General features: G+C 32.0%; 1 protein-coding gene across 2 annotated transcripts in view; it reads right to left on the reverse strand.

Moving 5' to 3' along the window:
* The window catches only part of LOC128873794 (uncharacterized), an 80,788-nt gene that overhangs the window by 41,751 nt on the left and 20,816 nt on the right, over positions 1-18,221 (reverse strand). For both annotated transcript variants that reach the window (XR_008456486.1, XM_054117648.1), the window contains exon 2: positions 16,196-16,432. Coding sequence is in view for 1 of the 2 variants with exons in the window: in XM_054117648.1 (XP_053973623.1) it covers positions 16,196-16,432 (237 nt within the window). In the remaining variant the exon portion in view is untranslated. The remainder of the gene's footprint in view (positions 1-16,195; positions 16,433-18,221) is intronic.

Genomic DNA, 18,221 nt, shown 5'->3' on the forward strand with positions numbered 1-18,221 from the left:
TGTAACCCCTTCATGCAATTTGAGTTTCAGAAGTTAATTTAAATTAAGGAGTACCATGTGTAAGTTGGACGAAACTATACTTCATTATAGAAACACATGTTTATTTTATATATAAATATGTAGATAGATACAGAACTGATAAACTGATAAAGTTAACAGCGCCAAATGCAATTTCTTTTTCAGACAACCCCGATTCTACAATACCTAATGTTTCTTTAGGTTTCATTTCTTAGGAGTTCGTAGTGTCAATGAAATGATTATCGGCGAGGTAAAAGTGACCTTATTCTCAAATCTAGATAGCTTAGAATTCATAGCAATAGAAACATCTCGAGTTGCTGGCAGATACCAGAAAAAAAGGCCTCGAGTGCAAAGGGTTAATATTTGAAGTAATATATGTAGTTTCAAGCTGTTATTTTAATGCTCCCATCTTAAGGTCGTTTTTTTAAATAACAAAACGCACCTGTTTGTGTGCCCATGGTGGACATTTAAACGATATTATATTTCATGTTTAATTGTACACATGTGTACTTTTATTTAAGATCGTGGCGATCGACGTGTTAAAGCTTCTTTGAAAAATCTTTTACATTCCAGGAAGCGACCGCACAATGGCCTATAAAGACGTATTGTCGTGACAAGCTTCGAACAATTTCTAATCACCGTTTCAAAGAGAATTTAGTAAGAAAGAATTTAATATACTTCATACCATTTATATTTAATTGGAAAATGGTATCGTATATGCCTTGCTGTCATTCTAAATTAGTATTATTAATACATATAAAACATCTACATTAGTCTATATCAATTTATGTAATCATTTTTCAATGACATATTTGTGAGTCTTATAGAGTAATCTCATAATTTATAATATTAATGCTGGACAATTCTAGCAACACTTGAGACATTTACAACATACTTGTTCGACTATGCTTATCATAATACTTCAACTACTGGCCTATCTAGAAAGAGTCTACTTTACTCTTCATTAATTTAGCCTGACGTTAACTGGTACATACTGCTGCCAGGTATATGAAAATCTGTTTCTAAATCTATAGCACTATAAGTAGATAACCAACAACTCAATCAACAGGTTCCCGAATATAGAAACTGGCGTTAAAAAGCCCATAAGTAGACATCCGACAGATAAGGCGATTAAAGTAAGCCAGAAAGATGTCTTCGACGGTAAGTCAATACTTCCGATAACAAGCCTTTCTAAGATCAACATTTCGATTAATCCAAGTTCTGCCGTACACGTATATACACGGCGCGTATTGATTTGCACGTTCCTCGAATATTCATGCTCACCGTTTTACCGATTAGAATACAAATGTGCTTAATCTGCATGCAAAGAAGCGTTCAAGCGCTTAAACCATAATAGGCTGATAGTAATAGTACAATTTTTCCTCAGTGCGTCGTATAACCAGTTAGCGGTCACGCAGTATGCGTGATGCTAATTTATTTTCTATACTGGAAGCGAACCCGAAGGAGGAGAATATTAATCATAAATTCTCGCATAGCATGAAAGTGTTATTAAAACGATGATAGTCTCCTCGCAATTGTTACGATGCTATACATTTTATGAGAACTTAATGCTTTGATAACGCACACATTATAATTGTGCGTAGTGATTAGTAAAAATACATTATACCCGTAGTAATTAGTAAAAGTATAAGGTAAATCGAGAAATTCAAAGTAAAATAATCGCGTGAATTGTGAACATCGAATGGAGAAACATAAAATTATAATATTTCGGTACAGTGTTGCGTAGTTGCTTATAATTATCCGTTACTTGATGATCAGTGTAACTATTTCACCCGCATGAAAAATAATTGGGAGGCTATTAACATACGTTGAAAAAATAAGAGATTTTATTAAGAGTTTGTATTATATATAAATAATTGTGTTATATAGTATTATATGTGTTATATAGTATTATATTATGTATTATAGTAGACACGTTAAAGTAATAAAAAACATCTTTGAGGTTCATCTTTAATAATTCCTTTTTATTTTTAATGTATATATAAATAGGCTACATAGAAATTACGTCGAGCAGATGAAAATGGTTTCAGTATGATGTAGTTAAAAACTGAACGACATTGAAATAATTTAATCGATAATTGTATCCCAAAAATTCATCAAATTTGTTTAATACGGTTTAAATGTATTATATATATATAAATAAATTATGTAAAAATTATGTAGTATAAATGAAAAAGGTTTTAGTATAATCGTATCATTTTATTCTAAAAATGCATTAAATTGTTTAATAAGATTTGATTATTCGTTCTGTATGGGGTTTGTAGAAATCTGAAACTGGGGAGCACATCTTTAAGAGTTTATGCTCTGAAGACTTTACTAGTAATTAGTAAAAATATTGGATGATTCGAGAAATTCCAGTCGACATAATCGTGTGAGTAGTGGTCATTGAATGGCAATTATAAAACGACGATATTAGGTCTAGTGTTACGTAGTTGATTAAAATTAATCCGTTGCTCGGTAATCAGTATAACTGTCTCGCGTGAATAGAAATGATTAAATTACTTTTAACGCAGATCGTGAATATGGCTAATACCATTTTATGATCCGACCGAGGGAGAAGAATTTGAAAAAGTATAACTCGAGGATGCGAGCGTTTAACTTTTATTGCCCGCCACGCAAGGGTTTAAAGGCTGTGATTAGTACTTTTACGGATGGTAAAATTTGAAGGAAAATAAGTGAAAGTTGGCGTAAAAGTTACCGAGTGTAACAAGAGTCCATAGATCCGAGAACACGACTTTGCCTTATGGACGAAATCGAAGCTTTCGAGAAAAATTATTTTCTAACTAGTCGATCGAACAAGTAAACTGGGAGAAAGTGTAAGAGAAGAGCGAAAATGTGACGCATAATTAAAAGCAATGAATAATATAGTGTAAGGAATGGCTGAGATTCAAAGAAAGAAAGTTTAGAAATATAATGTTCAGTAGTCTTCATGAGCAAATAATTTATGTCGGATTTGGAATGCACCCTCTATGTTCGGGTACATTTCAAATTCTTAAAGTGTTTAAAATTACTAGAATTAAATATTCAGACATTAAAAAAACAATCATTTTTTAATAATATATCAAATTGTCTAAGTGCTATGGAGCTGCATTTTTGAAAAAAATACTTTTACGCAGAATGGCATTGATCCAAATCTGCACCCAACATTTTTTAATCCTCAAGAACACTCATTTTTCGCAATTAAAAAAAAACTCAGGCTAAAAAACAAAAAAATGTTCCGTTTAATGATAAGACTTAAATAATTAAATATGTTATTCAAAAATGCTTGTGCCTTGAATTTCAGATAAGCCAGGTCTCAGGTAGAGTGGCCACCGCGGAAAATGTAAAAAAACAATGCAACTTTGTTAATTTAAGATATTTCAACGGCTCTACAATCTTCGTAAATTCGTAACTTCGGCAACGAAGGGTTTACGAACATACCCATATACATACACAATTTCATTTGCATTTTCATCGCTTTCCATGTATAATTTTGTATCGAAAAAAAATTATTTGTTATCGCTAGACTGCGGATCTTTATGCAAAATAAAATCTTGGCAAAAGTGCCTACAAAAATTGAACCTAAATAGGAATTAATTTTATTCTGCAAATATCACAACATGAATATTACTTTCAATCTTTTTTATATTCTTCCATATTGTTTGCATTTTTAGTTTCTTACACATTCAAATTTCCTATAAATGCATAAAGATCCACAGCCTAGTTATCACCAAATATCCAATAAATTTGTGAGTTTCATAAAGATCTGCTTGATACATTTTTTTGTTTTAAATTCGTAAAAAAGTACCCCATTTTTAGCGTCCTGAACAGGGGGATCCCCCCCTTCAAACGGTAAGCCGTGTTAAAATTGAAGTAAAAATTGCATTCCAATAAAACGACCCGAGCTGTCTGACTGGTTAAAACGAAACGCATACTTTATTCTAGTCTTCGGAGACAGTTGAAATTACGGTATAGGCGCGATTACGTGTCCACTTGTTCGCATGTGGTAAAGAAGTTTACCTTCGAAAAGTCAAGTTCACGCACAAGTGCGTAAGTGGCAATCTGTTCTTGCGGTTGGCAGAAAATTGCGAGAAACTGCTACTCGAAGGCTAACAGAGCAATTTAGTGCGGTGATTGTGTATTCGTCCGCTTGTTTATTTACGACGACAAAACGGGGACGCGACAAACTAATCGTAACCAGTGATTTCCTGGAGGAATGTAATTTTTAAAATTACAGGCGTTTCGTTCGTCACATAAACGGCCGACGATTATCGTTATTATTTCGTTCTACTCTGAATTTTCTCTTAAAATCGATAGAGTTAATTAACGGTACTGTCAAGTAAAATTAGCATATTACACACTTTCTGTTATTTATATTTATGCAGAGAAATTATCAATTTAATTTTTATTTTCATTTCATAATTATCGAATGTAGATGGAGACGATATTGTAAAACACTGAAATTTGGTTGGTTAAGTAATTGTTATAAAATCATGTACAAATTTAATATGTTGCAAAAAAGACGAGGCAAAATCTTGATTAAGATTGCGAAATATGTTTCTTATATCAACATGATCGTGCTCCTTTCCTATTAATTGTTTTAGTTAAAATAATTATTATTAGAGAACGATATTATTCTCATTATGATATAAATAATATGATAATCTCTAAATCTACTTTAGAAACATAATACTAAAAAATGCATTTAATTTTTCAAATTTCTAATAAAATTAAGCTTATTTCTGCTTCTTACCAACTCCTTTCTCTTTTTATTAAAAGATCTCATTGAATAGAATGACTTTGAAACGGTACTCATTCTACCAGTTCAAAATCTGATTAAAATTTCGGCGCGAGCTGAGTTCAAAAGTCTTTACGCTCCAATTTTTACAAACATTATTAGCATTTCTTTCCGGTTATGGCAAGGGCTATAAAAAATATGCTGCTTCATTGACTGTTCAGGTCTGTTGGTTGAACAATATGAAAGCGGTACGTTTATTCTTGGAAATTAAAAATGTCTCTAGTTGAATTTTAACCATTCCCAAATTCGATAAAATATTTAATTGCCAATATAATGTAAATTAACATATAACTGAATTTTGTAGTAATACAAAATATATAATAATTGCAAAATAATGTAACTGTAATTTATAATTGAATATGAATCTTTAAATAAATATTCAGTCTGATTATATGATAACAATAATTTCAGATGTAAATAATTGATTATATGCCATGTGTAATATTAATTAAACACTGATTTAATAGGATACATTTTTTCATTTAGAATATATACTTTAGAAACAAATAAAGTAATTATGCAAAAGCACAAAGGCACATGCTAGCTTGGTAAGAGGTACTTTCGATTAATAATTCGCTCTCATAAATGCATGTGGTTGCTAACCATCTAATATTTTAATCAGACGTACGCACGTATGAAGTCCATTTAGGGAAAGTTGCTTTGATTGCATGCATTACCAATTTGCATTTATGCTGGAGAGAAACGAGCAACTGATAAACAATAATTTAATTGTATGGAATAGTAATTTATAACGATCTGTCATCAAATAATTTTATATAATATTGTTTTTTAAAGCTAAATTGTAGTACTAACGACTAGCATCATATCGTTGGTATATGTTGTTAGTAGACTGGGAATCTTTATGAATTTATAGAAAATTTGAATGTGCAAGAATCTACAAAATGCAAACAATATGCAAGAATCTAAAAGAGATTGAAAGTAAAGTTCATGTTATAATATTTTCAGAATAAAATAAATTTCTACTTAGGTTCAATTTTTGTAGGCACATTCGCGAAGATTTTATTTTGCATAAAGATCCGCAGTCTAGTTATTAGCATTATTATTGCACTTTCAACTTCCAAATACTATAAACGTTACACTATAGATATATTTTCTAAAATTAGAATGTACTCTTTGATCGATGTACGTGATACATTACCATTGAAAAACCCTCTCAAAGACAAATTATAAAGGATGAAATAAGGATGAAAATAAGAGATGAAACTTCACGTTTCTTTGAACAATTTCAATTTTCCATTTAGCGACAATTAATGTTACTTGTGCTTGAAGAGTCCAATAAAGAATAACGAATTTTCTAGTTAATATCAGAATTGAAGTTTTCATTAATTCTTTTTTAAATTAAATTTTGTATTTAATCTTTTGGTTGGTTGCAGCATAAAGCAATACTTTCCATCTCACAACGTTAGTGTGTCGCTGTTGAGACTGTCAGTGCTCAGTGGTCACTTCAGACTTCATAGTCGACGAACGCCGCTCCTAACAAGCAAAGATATGCGCGCTATGAACAATTTGAAAAATTGATGCGTTTTTCCGAGACACAGATTGCAACAAGGACTTTAGCAACGGTAAATACATTGACCAGGTCCTGCGTTTGTAACGGAATCTACTTTCGACGAGGCGCGTTGCACATTAATACAGGGTGACCCGCCTTAAATTGTCGCAAGCTGTTTTCTTGGAAATTATTGGTGATATCGATACATTTTTTCTTTAACTGTACGGGACGATAGCCTCTCTCATGTGATGTAAGGGAATGAAACTAGATATACATGAAACAGACATTGTGAATTTGATGTAAATATTTGTTTAGCAATTGTCTAACTTGTATAGACTATTAGAGATTTAAAGCATTGGATAATATGCTTATTTATTATATGCTTAATAATATGGATGACTCCTTAGGGAGGCAAGAGGCCACAACGATCCATATTTTTAAATGGAATGCCATATAAATTCTTTTTTATTTGGATACTGCTTTTAATAACAAACAATGGTTATTTAAACAATTCTTTCATATTCTCAATTGTTTATGAAATATGACGTAAAATATCGTTCGCTGAAATAACTTTAATATGGGGTTCTAATATATTAAAATCAGTAATTTTCAAATTAGTCGTATTTCTAGTAGGGGTCCAAAGTTATACCCGTCGACTTCTAAGCATTTATTAATTTTTCTAATAAAATTCACAGAAATATCTGACGATATCGTTTGACTAATTGATGCACAAACCACGCGAATTTTATTAAAAGAATAAAAATTACAATAAGTTCCCTATAAATCGGGAAGTTAATAAATGTATAAAAGTCGGCGGGTATCACTTCGAACCCTTAATAGAATGACGACTAATTCGGAGATTATTGATTTCAATGTATTGGAACCTCGTATCAAAGTTATTTCAGCGAATGATATCATTCGCCATATTTTATAAGCAATTGACCTCAAATATCACATGAAAAGACATATCGTATCATAAAATTAAAAACAAAAAAAAGCTCGTCGATATCATCAATAGTTTCCGAGAATACAGCTTGTAACAGTTTACGCGTCTCACCCTGTATACATTCAGTTTTCCAACTGGTCTGTCAGTTGGTAATTTATGGATGATCAACGAAGAGATTACGATAGAATTCGATGTAGTATCCTATCCAACAGCATTTCAGTCGTTGAACGACTTATTTCATTTCAATGCACGTTGTACCTAATCAGACCTATACATGAACGATTGGAATATGCATCTCGGTTAGAAGAATGCTCCGAAGAGCGCAGAGACAGTTTCTGTGGTCGCCGAAGCGTATCGACATCGTGCGTCTAATTCGTACCACAGCGACCTACTTCCAAACATTTTGAAGCGCCACTACGGTCTCTTGGACCAGTTTTGCTGTACCGTAGCAATTCGAATAAGACTCTTTTAAATAAGTAACCAATTGCAGCTGGAGACAATTACGAAATCATGATTTTTGACCATTTTTGCGGATGATACTAGATATTAGACGAAACAGACATTGCGAATTTGATGTAAATATTTGTTTAGCAACTGTCTAACTTGTATAGAATGTTAGAGATTTAGGGCATTGAATAACATCTACTGTTTTAAACATTTTGAACATTACAAAATTCCTTTGCAGTTTCATCTTGTTTTCATATAGAATTTAAATTATATAAATGGTTAATGGAAATGCAAAAAAATATATAATTTCCTAGTGATAAGGCAGATTAAATGAGATTTCATTAAATATGTTGCGAATTGCAGTACAATGTTGAAAATAATTGCAAGATCGTGTTTTCAGGCAATTTTGTATAGAATGAAGCAAGTATCAGAGATGAAATAGGTATCGTGTACTAGATGTTATTTTGTTTTACCGAATATCTAATTTATTAGAGAATTTATTAGAATAATTTATTGGAATATCTAATTCATTAGAGAATTTATTAGAATATCTGATTTAATAGAGAATATATTGGAATGATTTATTAAAACATCTAATTTAGAGTTTTGTACCACAGAACAGTGATATAAATGGCCTCAACCTTTTATTAAGTCAAAATTCAATCTTCTATGACATCATGACTTGGAAATTTCATTATGATAGAACTCTACTAATCGAAACAAAATTCTTAATATAATAGATTCATAGAATATTTTCTTCCTTGTTTGAAATCACCTTCGAGTGTCACAGGTGTCTAAATAAAATTCAAAAACTGTGACGCAAGTGTACGATTAGCGGCGTTCCTTTTTAGGATCGAGTACCGTTCTATAATTCACAGCCTTCTTACAGGTTCACTGAACCACTTACAACAACCGATGATCGATTCTGTTCTTTGCGTTTCGAAAAAAGTACATTCCCATCGCTTACAGAAGTTTTGCTCGAATGACTTGAGAAGCTAACGAGTTGTTTTTATTAACGAGTTCGGAGTGCCTTAATTATTCTTAATTTGACCATTCCTCTACCACTTGGAGTGCTTTACTTTGTTTTCTAGCTCTGTCTAAAATTCGTGTGAGAGAGGAATAATTATTGAGTATATTCTTTTCGTGATTCTGCGTTATTTGTAACTAATGGTAGGTAAACAATTATTATCTAGGGTAAACCATCCAATAATCGACACTTTAAGAGATGGTTAAAAGAATCGCATAAAAATGAAAATATATTGTCAGTATAAGTTAGAAATTAAATATTTCAATTAAATCTTAATTTGAAATTCTAAATCGAATGATTTTGATAATTACTATTGTATTATTGACACGAGTTTCTCTAATTCTGTGTAATGAAAACAGTAGCCTTTCTGATTCAATAATAAAAGTAAACGTTGAAAATATTTTAGAAATGAAGGAAGGAGTAAGACAATATCTAGAATTCTTGTGTTCTTTTAAATAGTTGAATGAAAACAAATTAGCCTTTATAATTCGATAATAAAAATATCCATTAAAAAAATTTTAGAAATGAAAGAAGGAGTAAGACAATATCTAAAATTCTTGTGTTCTTTGGAATAGTTGAATGAGAACAAAGTAGCCTCTCTGACCCAATAGTAAAAGTAAACATACAAAATATTTTAGAAATGAAAGAAAAAGTAAGATAATATTTAGAAATTTTGAATTTTTTTGAGTCCTTGAATGAGAACAAATTAACATTTCTAACCCAACAACGAAAATAAATATATGAAATGTTTAAAAAATAAAGAAAGACATAAAATAATTTTTAAAACTCTTTGAGGTCGTTTGAGTCACTATATTGTTAGAAACTAAAGATGGCAACTCTTGACGCCACTCGACAGCCGTATAAAGTTGGCCCCCTAATATTAAAAGATTCGAAATTTTCTTTTTGCAAACGTTTACCCATCGTTTGCCCATCAATCCCTCGTTGGAATTTTCGTTTGCGCCTTTTTAGTTTAAAAATTATAAGCAATTCAATTTTAGGGGTGGGGGACCAACTACACGTTTGCAAAATTGAATTGCTTATAATTTTTAACCTAAAAAGGGGCAAACGAAAATTCCAACGGGACATTGATGGACAAACGATGGGTAAACGTTTGCAAAAAAGAAAATTTTTATTTTTTTAATATTGGGGACCAACTTCAAACGGCTCCACTCGACAGAGGCCACAGGGTGCCTTCGAACTTCCACAAAGAATATAATCACGGTAAAGATTTCCAATATTTTTTAAACACAGACAAAGGTAAGGCAATATAGAATCTTTAAATTATCTTGAGTCGTTAGATGAGAACAAATTAGCCTTTTTAACCCCAACAATAAGAATGAATGCTTTATATATGCTCAAAATGAAGAAAGAAGTGCAACATTCTTTCGAATCCTCGAGTTCAACTTGAATTTCTCGAGCGTGACGATAACTTTATTCTTGGCGCCTGTTATCTGCGTTGGGCGTTATAATATTTTGGGAGGCAAGTGACCCGATTCCAAGTGTCCTTGACCGAGGAGACGACAGTAGAAGAAATACCGATGATAGTGGGGGCACAACACCGTTAACAACTCTGAACCTGTTACCTCCTAAGAACGCCCGCGGCCTTCCCAACGTCATGCGCATTCCTTGACATTGGTTCACCACTTCGTTCTTTTTGGTCCATGTCAGATTTATTTTTTCTCAAAGTGTTTTAGGAAGAACTACCTTTCTTTGACTTTACTTTACTTTTATTTTGTATGAGCTGGAATGAATATCTATGTTTGTTCCTTTAAATCACCCTAATTCTGCCACCCTTCCAATTTCATTCTCACGATTAATTTTTGTGTACGATACTTTTTTTTATACAGGGTGTCCCAGCTTAAGTGACACAGAGCTCTAACTCCAAAACTATCGGCCGAATGCAACATTTCAAATATGGAAATTGCATGGTAAAATGGGCCTCATGTTTCAGCGAGAAGGAATTTTTGTTAACTTTGTTATTTAACGAGATATGATGGTCAAGTTTCGTTTTTCGAATGGAACTATATATTTTTTTTTATACCATGCGATAGTGCTTTTCAAGACGAATTCATTAAGCTTTAATGTATTTACCCGATTTTTATTAGTTTTCAAGCTATAACGCTTCAAAGTTTGCTAATTATCAAGGAAAAATCTCGGTCGGCCCTGGGGGCGGTCCCATTGATGCAGTAAGCACCATGCGGTTCTTGAAATCGATACGGAAGGTCTCGCTTCAGATTCTAGGCGCAGAATATTGGGATTCTTCCCATTTTCCTTCCTTGGGATTCTTCCCATTTTTCTTCCGGAATAGTTTTCATGCTCCCACTCAACCAGTGGCGCTAAAAACTTTCCTTTCGAGCTGTATGTACGGTACAATTTTTCGTTACTCGATGGATATATTCTGGAATATCAAAAATAAGAAAGATTGGTCCCCCCTGAATATGTATCTAAATATAATATGTATATTCTTGGTCGATTGCATTCGAATGTCCCGTAATTTTCCCTCGATTTTTCAAAAATGTTTCTTTCAAGTTTCCACTTCCATAAAGTTAAAGTTACAATTGGCATGTAAAAGCAAATCAAAATATACGAGCTACAGGCGCTAATCTTTTAACTACACATATATCATTAAATTTTAATACTTTTGCTTTCAATTTAATTAAAGGTAGCTTGAATATTAGGGGGACCAGAAAGTAATGTCGTTTCTGCGAATGCAAATACTTGTTTATTATTTACCAGCTCACCGTGTACCAATCAATTTTTATCGATCAGGTATTGAACATTTGCACACTAGATGCCGGAAGGTTATTGATAACGAGGACAATTATATAATTGATTAAAAATAAAAACATATTATAAATTTATTTGTTTGAATTTAATGTAAAAGAAACGACATTACTTTCTGGTCCCCCTAATACAACATTAATTAACGTAGATTTCAATCTCATCTGTTACCTATGATTTCTGTTATAAACAAAGAAGTTACTTTTTATTTCAAAAGAAGAGGGTGATCAAAAATAAAAAATACATGTGTGTATATACACTTGGATTTAAAGTTGAGACAATATAAATCAATACAGTGCGTAAACAAGCAACGACTTGCAGTTCACATACATTGTCAAATACATTGTTGACTGAACAGGATCACGCTTGTTTAGTGGGTCTACAAGCCTTTGATGTTAGTAAATTAATTATAAACCACCATACCTGATCGCCAACATGGGACATGTTTCAGGGCGCAAAATTTAATAGAATACACGTTCTTAATTAAATTCTAAATATAATATCTGCAGTAGCAGTATAAAATTCCTAGCAAACATGGACGTGAAGTTGCATTTAAAACATATTTTTCAATTCGAGTGGTATGTACAATTCGTAAATAGTAATCGAATACCGATAATTTGTTTATATTTCGTAATTATATTTCATAAAGATTGATTAAATACAAATAATTCGCTTATACCAAAATGCCCTTCTCGATTTTACGTTTTCTTATATCTCTTGTTTTCTTCTCGCCTCCGTCCACTTCGCTTCTTCCCTTCTTTCTCGATTTAACTAACTCGACTTCTCACAACGATCTATCGAGACGTTTCAATTCAATATCGATTGCCGACATACACGTTGGAAATTAATTGTAAAAAGACTATATCCATTAGCAAACGTTACAAGAATATTTCTACTACGTATTTCCCTCGCTATTATTTATATCCCAGAATATTGGGATTCTTCCCATTTTCCTTCGTTGGGCCTAGAATCCCAAACGAGACCTTCCGTATCGATTTCAAGAACCGCTTGGTGCTTACTGCATCAATGGGACCAAACCGAGTTTTCTTCTTGAAAATGAGCAAACTTTGAAGCGTTATAGCTTGAAAACTAATAAAAATCGGGTAAATACATTAAAGCTTAATGAATTCGTCTTGAAAAGCACTATCGCATGGTATAAAAAAAAAAATATATAGTTCCATTCGAAAAACGAAACTTGACCATCATATCTCGTTAAATAATAAAGTTAACAAAAATTCCTTCTCGCTGAAACATGAGATCCATTTTACCATGCAATTTCCATATTTGAAATGTTGCATTCGGCCGATAGTTTTGGAGTTAGAGCTCTGTGTCACTTAGGCTGAGACACTATGTATGTCTCTCAGATACCCACCCCCCGTTGCCAGCCCATTCATATTTCTTTTGCCTGTAGTTTTGCCCGAGTAGCCCAGACCACCGATGTAATATGATCTTCACCGATTGATACGCTTCTGTCGAGTGTTTTTTTTTTCTCGGACCTCTTTCTCCTTTCACTATCTGTCCTTTTCTACGTTCGACGCTCGACACGAGTCAAGTGTAAACACATAAAAACCTCGAGTGCAATGTTTTGGGTCTCCGATTTTGCATGCCTCCTTCAGTCGTTACTGTATCTTCTAATCTAATATTTTGCCAACAAACTTCGAGCGTAGAAAAGGACAGCGAACGAAGAAGAGGACGGAGCGGCATGCGAAAATGGCGACCAACATCGGGATTATTTCGCTGAGACAATATGTATGTAAATATGTTGCGAATTACGTCGTGTTTGGTCTCATTTTAATCAGAAAAATGTCAGGAATATGATGGTAACAGTTTTACAACAACAACGGTAATAATAAAAAAAGGTTGATCATGTTACTCTCCATTTATCGTAGAGAAACTTGTGCATTTAAGGAGACTGTTGATATACAAGACTGAATTTTGTTAAATTAAAATTTGTTCAACTGAAACTACATTAAATTGAAAATACACGTAATCAAGGTGTCTCTTTTGTCCAGGTGTCAATAATTTAGAGAACTCAAGGACTCTACAATTTGTTCTACATCTTCTTCATTTTTAATATGTTTTCAATGTTTGCTTGAATGAATTAATTGAATTAATTGAATTGAATATATTGAAAGTAATTAATATTAATGATAAGAAATATAATAATTCCATAGTAAAAAGAAGCAAGAATATATTTAATATCTAAATATAAATATATTTAATGAATGTATTTCTGTTTCTTTGTATTATGAACTTATTATACATTACTTTCAATATATATTACATTAGAGTAAATATAATTTATTTATTATTGCAAGAGTATTATCGTAAAAAATTAATTTGCAAAATCAGAAAAAATGATTAGAAGAACCGTAAAAAATAAGGCCGACCTTATTTCATATTCACAATAAAAGTTTCTTTATTCAAACCTCCGTTATTTGAATGCTCCACGATAGGAACACTTCCATTCGAATAATTACGTGTCCTTGTAGAATTTGTCTTCCTCCAATTTAAACACGCCTCTGTAACGGTTAATACTAATTTTGTTGGTCACAAAATAGCATGAAATTGCTCGTTCACGCCTAATAATATGTAGCATCAAAGCAGAACAGTGGGCCTAATTACAAGACACGAAGTAATTTACATATCGAAAAGTATCACAATATTACTGAAAGTAATACATAATGTGAAACAATATGTTTCTATTGATTTGACTGCTTCAATTGTTTATTTTTCGACTATAAAGAATTATTTAAACGAATCTTCTGAACAAATTGATTGTTAGTATGTTTATCAATCTTCAGAAATAAGATTAAATAAATCACACATCTATATTCATATTTTTCCTATTGTTTGTAAAGAGATCACCAATAGGGGCTTTAGAATATTATTATTTAATAAAACACAAATTACATGGAGTATAACCAATTTTCTAATTTTAAATTAATGTAAATATAATTACAAATTAACGATGACAGATGACACCGTTAAATGTCGACCACCATTACACTGCTATTAAAAACAGAATCATAAAACTCCTTATGGAAAATCCTTCACTTCGAACCAAAGCTAAATAGCATCCTATTTCTTAAAATGATGATTTCAGCGTTATTAAAACTCTTCGTAAAGGCGTGACCGGAAGTGCGCATAAGTTTCCGCGGAACGGTCGAACTTTCTCTTAAGCCCACATCCGCAAACGTATTTACCTTCTCGTTACATACGTGCACGATGACTCCTCCACATATTATTTTCTGTCGCACCGCGAATGCAAACTAGCCAGCGTTTTTTACAAGTCTCGCAAATTTCTCAAGTCAACTAGAATATTCAATTAACTGTACACGATACGACCTCTTCGGTTCTGATTCTTCTTTTGTTGGAATAAAAAGAATATTTTTTGTGCGACTGAACTCAATTAATTTGGAGGCTGGATGAACGTCATTGAATTAACAAATTTAACGCAATTTTATTCAGAACAATGTAATTATTAAGTAAGAAAGTGCAAACTGACATATTTGAAATTAAGAAGAATTAAAACTTTGTGTGACGAATAAGTTTGATTTTTTATATCACACATGAAATGTTCTATAATTGTAAATTTTATCTATGTGACGTTTATTATTTTGAGAAATTAATCATTTTTCATTGAATAATAAATTAAAAATTCACGGATATTACAATGTGTAACGTTATATGTAATACGTGTGTAATATGTGTAACGTTATATAAGAAGAGTAATGGATTTTTATTTTTTTGAAATGTAGCTTGATTCTGAATATTTTGTAGTGTACGCAGTTACCTATTTCTATTTTTATTAATGTTTATATAAAACTTGATGAATATTGAATTTTCCCTCAATATCACTAAAACGAAATAGTTGTAACGTTAAACCTTACAATAATATACAATTCATGATTGAGAATAAATGTCTCTAAGAGATTAGGAGTATTTTCTTCATCTACGCTATGAGATTAAGACTAAATGGGTTTATAAACCATCTAATTAGGATAAAGACTACAAAAATCAAAGGTGAAGTAACGTGGCCTCTCGAACACAAGAGCGAACACGTAATGCAAATTTCAGCAAATAGTATGAAAATGGAAATCAAAATATGATACATAATCTGAGATATGAACGAAAAAGTATGAGCCAATGTTACGTACAAAGAGTAACAATAAACATTTTAGAAAAGTGATCTTTAAGTAGCTCCTGGCACAAAGGATTAAATGAAAAATGATTAAAATGATTATCTTTAATAATCATAATCAATAATATATATAATAGTAGCATGATGTATGTAGTATATAATAGTATATATCGATAATAATCATAATCATAATCAGAAGCAATAAAAATGATTTTCTTTCGTGTCTTTGTCTCCAACTCGTGTCGTCATCTCCAAATTTGATCTTTTGGTATTGTCAAATATTTTCCACTCCTTGGAAGAATTTTGAAAAGAATTATAATATTGGCAGGTACTAAATAAGAGTTAATTATCAAAAGATGCACGTCATTTATACTGTAACTATCATACGACTTCTTAATTACTTTCGAAACTCGATCAAGAAAAACACTTATTTATACATTATTTTATTAGGAAAAATAGTTTCCACGGAGATATAAGATGACACTGTTGTGAGTCACGTTTAAAAAAAGGACAAGTAAACTTACCACAAAAGGGTACTCCTTCCGGTAACCAGGAACCATCAGCCTGACACTGTCTTCGTGCTGGTCCAAGGAGCTCGAAGCCTCGCTCGCAGGAGTACGTAGCCACGGTACCCTCGAGGAGCATCGTGTCCTTAAGAAGAGCATCTTCTTCGTCTATGACGTCCTGGGCACCTGTTCCCGTGAACCTGACGCTACTGTGCGCAGGTGCTCCAGGGTAACCGCATCCGGCACCATAGCAGCCTGCAATCAGATATATACAACGTCATTATCACGTAACTGGCGCCTCTTATCAGGCTTTAATGTGTTAATCATTATCATAATAAGGATAACTAAATAAAAGAAATGCGTTCCCGTGGAAAGTCTCACATAGGCTTCTCAACGCCATCGATTTGCCTGACAGTGTTTCCCAACTCTCTTTGCTATTTGACTTTACTGACATTGGGTCTCTCTAGTGGAACTGTTGTTGTCAAATTGTGCATATCATAAAGCAAGTGGGGATAGGTTTCTCTTTTGGATCAAGAAAGTGTCGGTAACGACAATTTCATTTTGGTTTAGAAGTATTCAATTTTAATTTTGTTAAATTTAGAGGTATTTAATTTCAATTTTGTTCGATTTAAAGATATTCAATTTTTAATCTGTTCAATTTAAAAGTATTCAATTTCAATTTTGCTTCGATTTGAAAGTATTCGATTTCAACTTTGTTCAATGTGAAAACATTTAACGAATACACTTCTTAAAATATTAATTTAGTGAGTATAATATTATTTATCAAGTGACACTAACGAGTACTCATACGATGATTAAAAGTAATGAATATATTTTTCGATTCTGTGTATGTCTAAATAAAAAATAAAAATGTAAGAACATATCACTTAAATAATAAAGATTAATACAAAAACGTATAGTGATATTTAAAAATACAATTTATTTTCAATCATTCTCTCCTCTTCCACTATCTAAATACTTTGTAACATTCCATATTTATTGTCATAGTGATTAATGTACATGTGTATAATCACATTCTCTTTCTTTTTCTATCACTATAATTTCCAAACAGAAATTGTTTCTTATTCTACAGAATGATCTTATTAATATCACGTACTACTCGAAGACTACTAAAATTTACTTAATTAAATACTTGTAAATTGAACAAAGTTGAAATTAAAGGTTTTCAAACTTAACAAAAATGAATTAGAATATTTTTAAATTGAAGAAAATTGAAATTGAGTACATTTACATTAAACAAAGTTGTAATTGAATACTATTAAATTGAACAAAGTTGAAATTGATTACTTCTCAATCAAACAAAGTTATAATTGAATACTATTAAATTGAACAAAGTTAAAATTGATTACTTCTCAATCAAACAAAGTTATAATTGAATACTATAAAATTGAACAAAGTTGAAATTAAAAGCTTTCAAACTTAACAAAAATGAATTTGAATATTTTTAAATCGAACAAAGCTGAAATTGAGTATTATTAAATCTAACAAAGTTGAAATTGAGTACTATTAAATCTAACAAAGTTGAAATTGAGTACTATAAAATCTACCAAAGCTAAAATTGAATAGCTTTTTTCTACCTTTGAACATAAAGTGTGCTTCCATAAAATAGATTACTAAATTACAAGGTATCTTATTTAAAAATGTAGAAATCGGGGAATCTCCATGGGTGAAGGTTGACTTGACTATAACGAGTCGACTGACGATTGGGAACCCCTGACCCAGCATGTATCTGATACTTGGCCTCCGTGATCATTTCCAAGCGATACCAGTATCATAAGGGAGAAGTTCTAAGTCAAGGAAGTACAACATCATCCGATTCAATTTCATTCGCGTTTCAGTGCGTGGACAATTATCTTCTCTAGGCTCTCTGTCTCGTCGTGTGTATGCATTAATGCAGATTGCGATCGTACTCCAATCCTTCGTGACTAATTACACGAATAATGCAACGTTTTATTGCTCGCTTGGCAATCGCTGTACGTGGTGGGCACGGCAAGCGTACCTCGGGGTGTTACGGTGTATGAAA

Source organism: Hylaeus volcanicus, chromosome 3 (genome assembly GCF_026283585.1).
Source record: "Hylaeus volcanicus isolate JK05 chromosome 3, UHH_iyHylVolc1.0_haploid, whole genome shotgun sequence".
Classification (NCBI taxonomy): domain Eukaryota; kingdom Metazoa; phylum Arthropoda; class Insecta; order Hymenoptera; family Colletidae; genus Hylaeus; species Hylaeus volcanicus.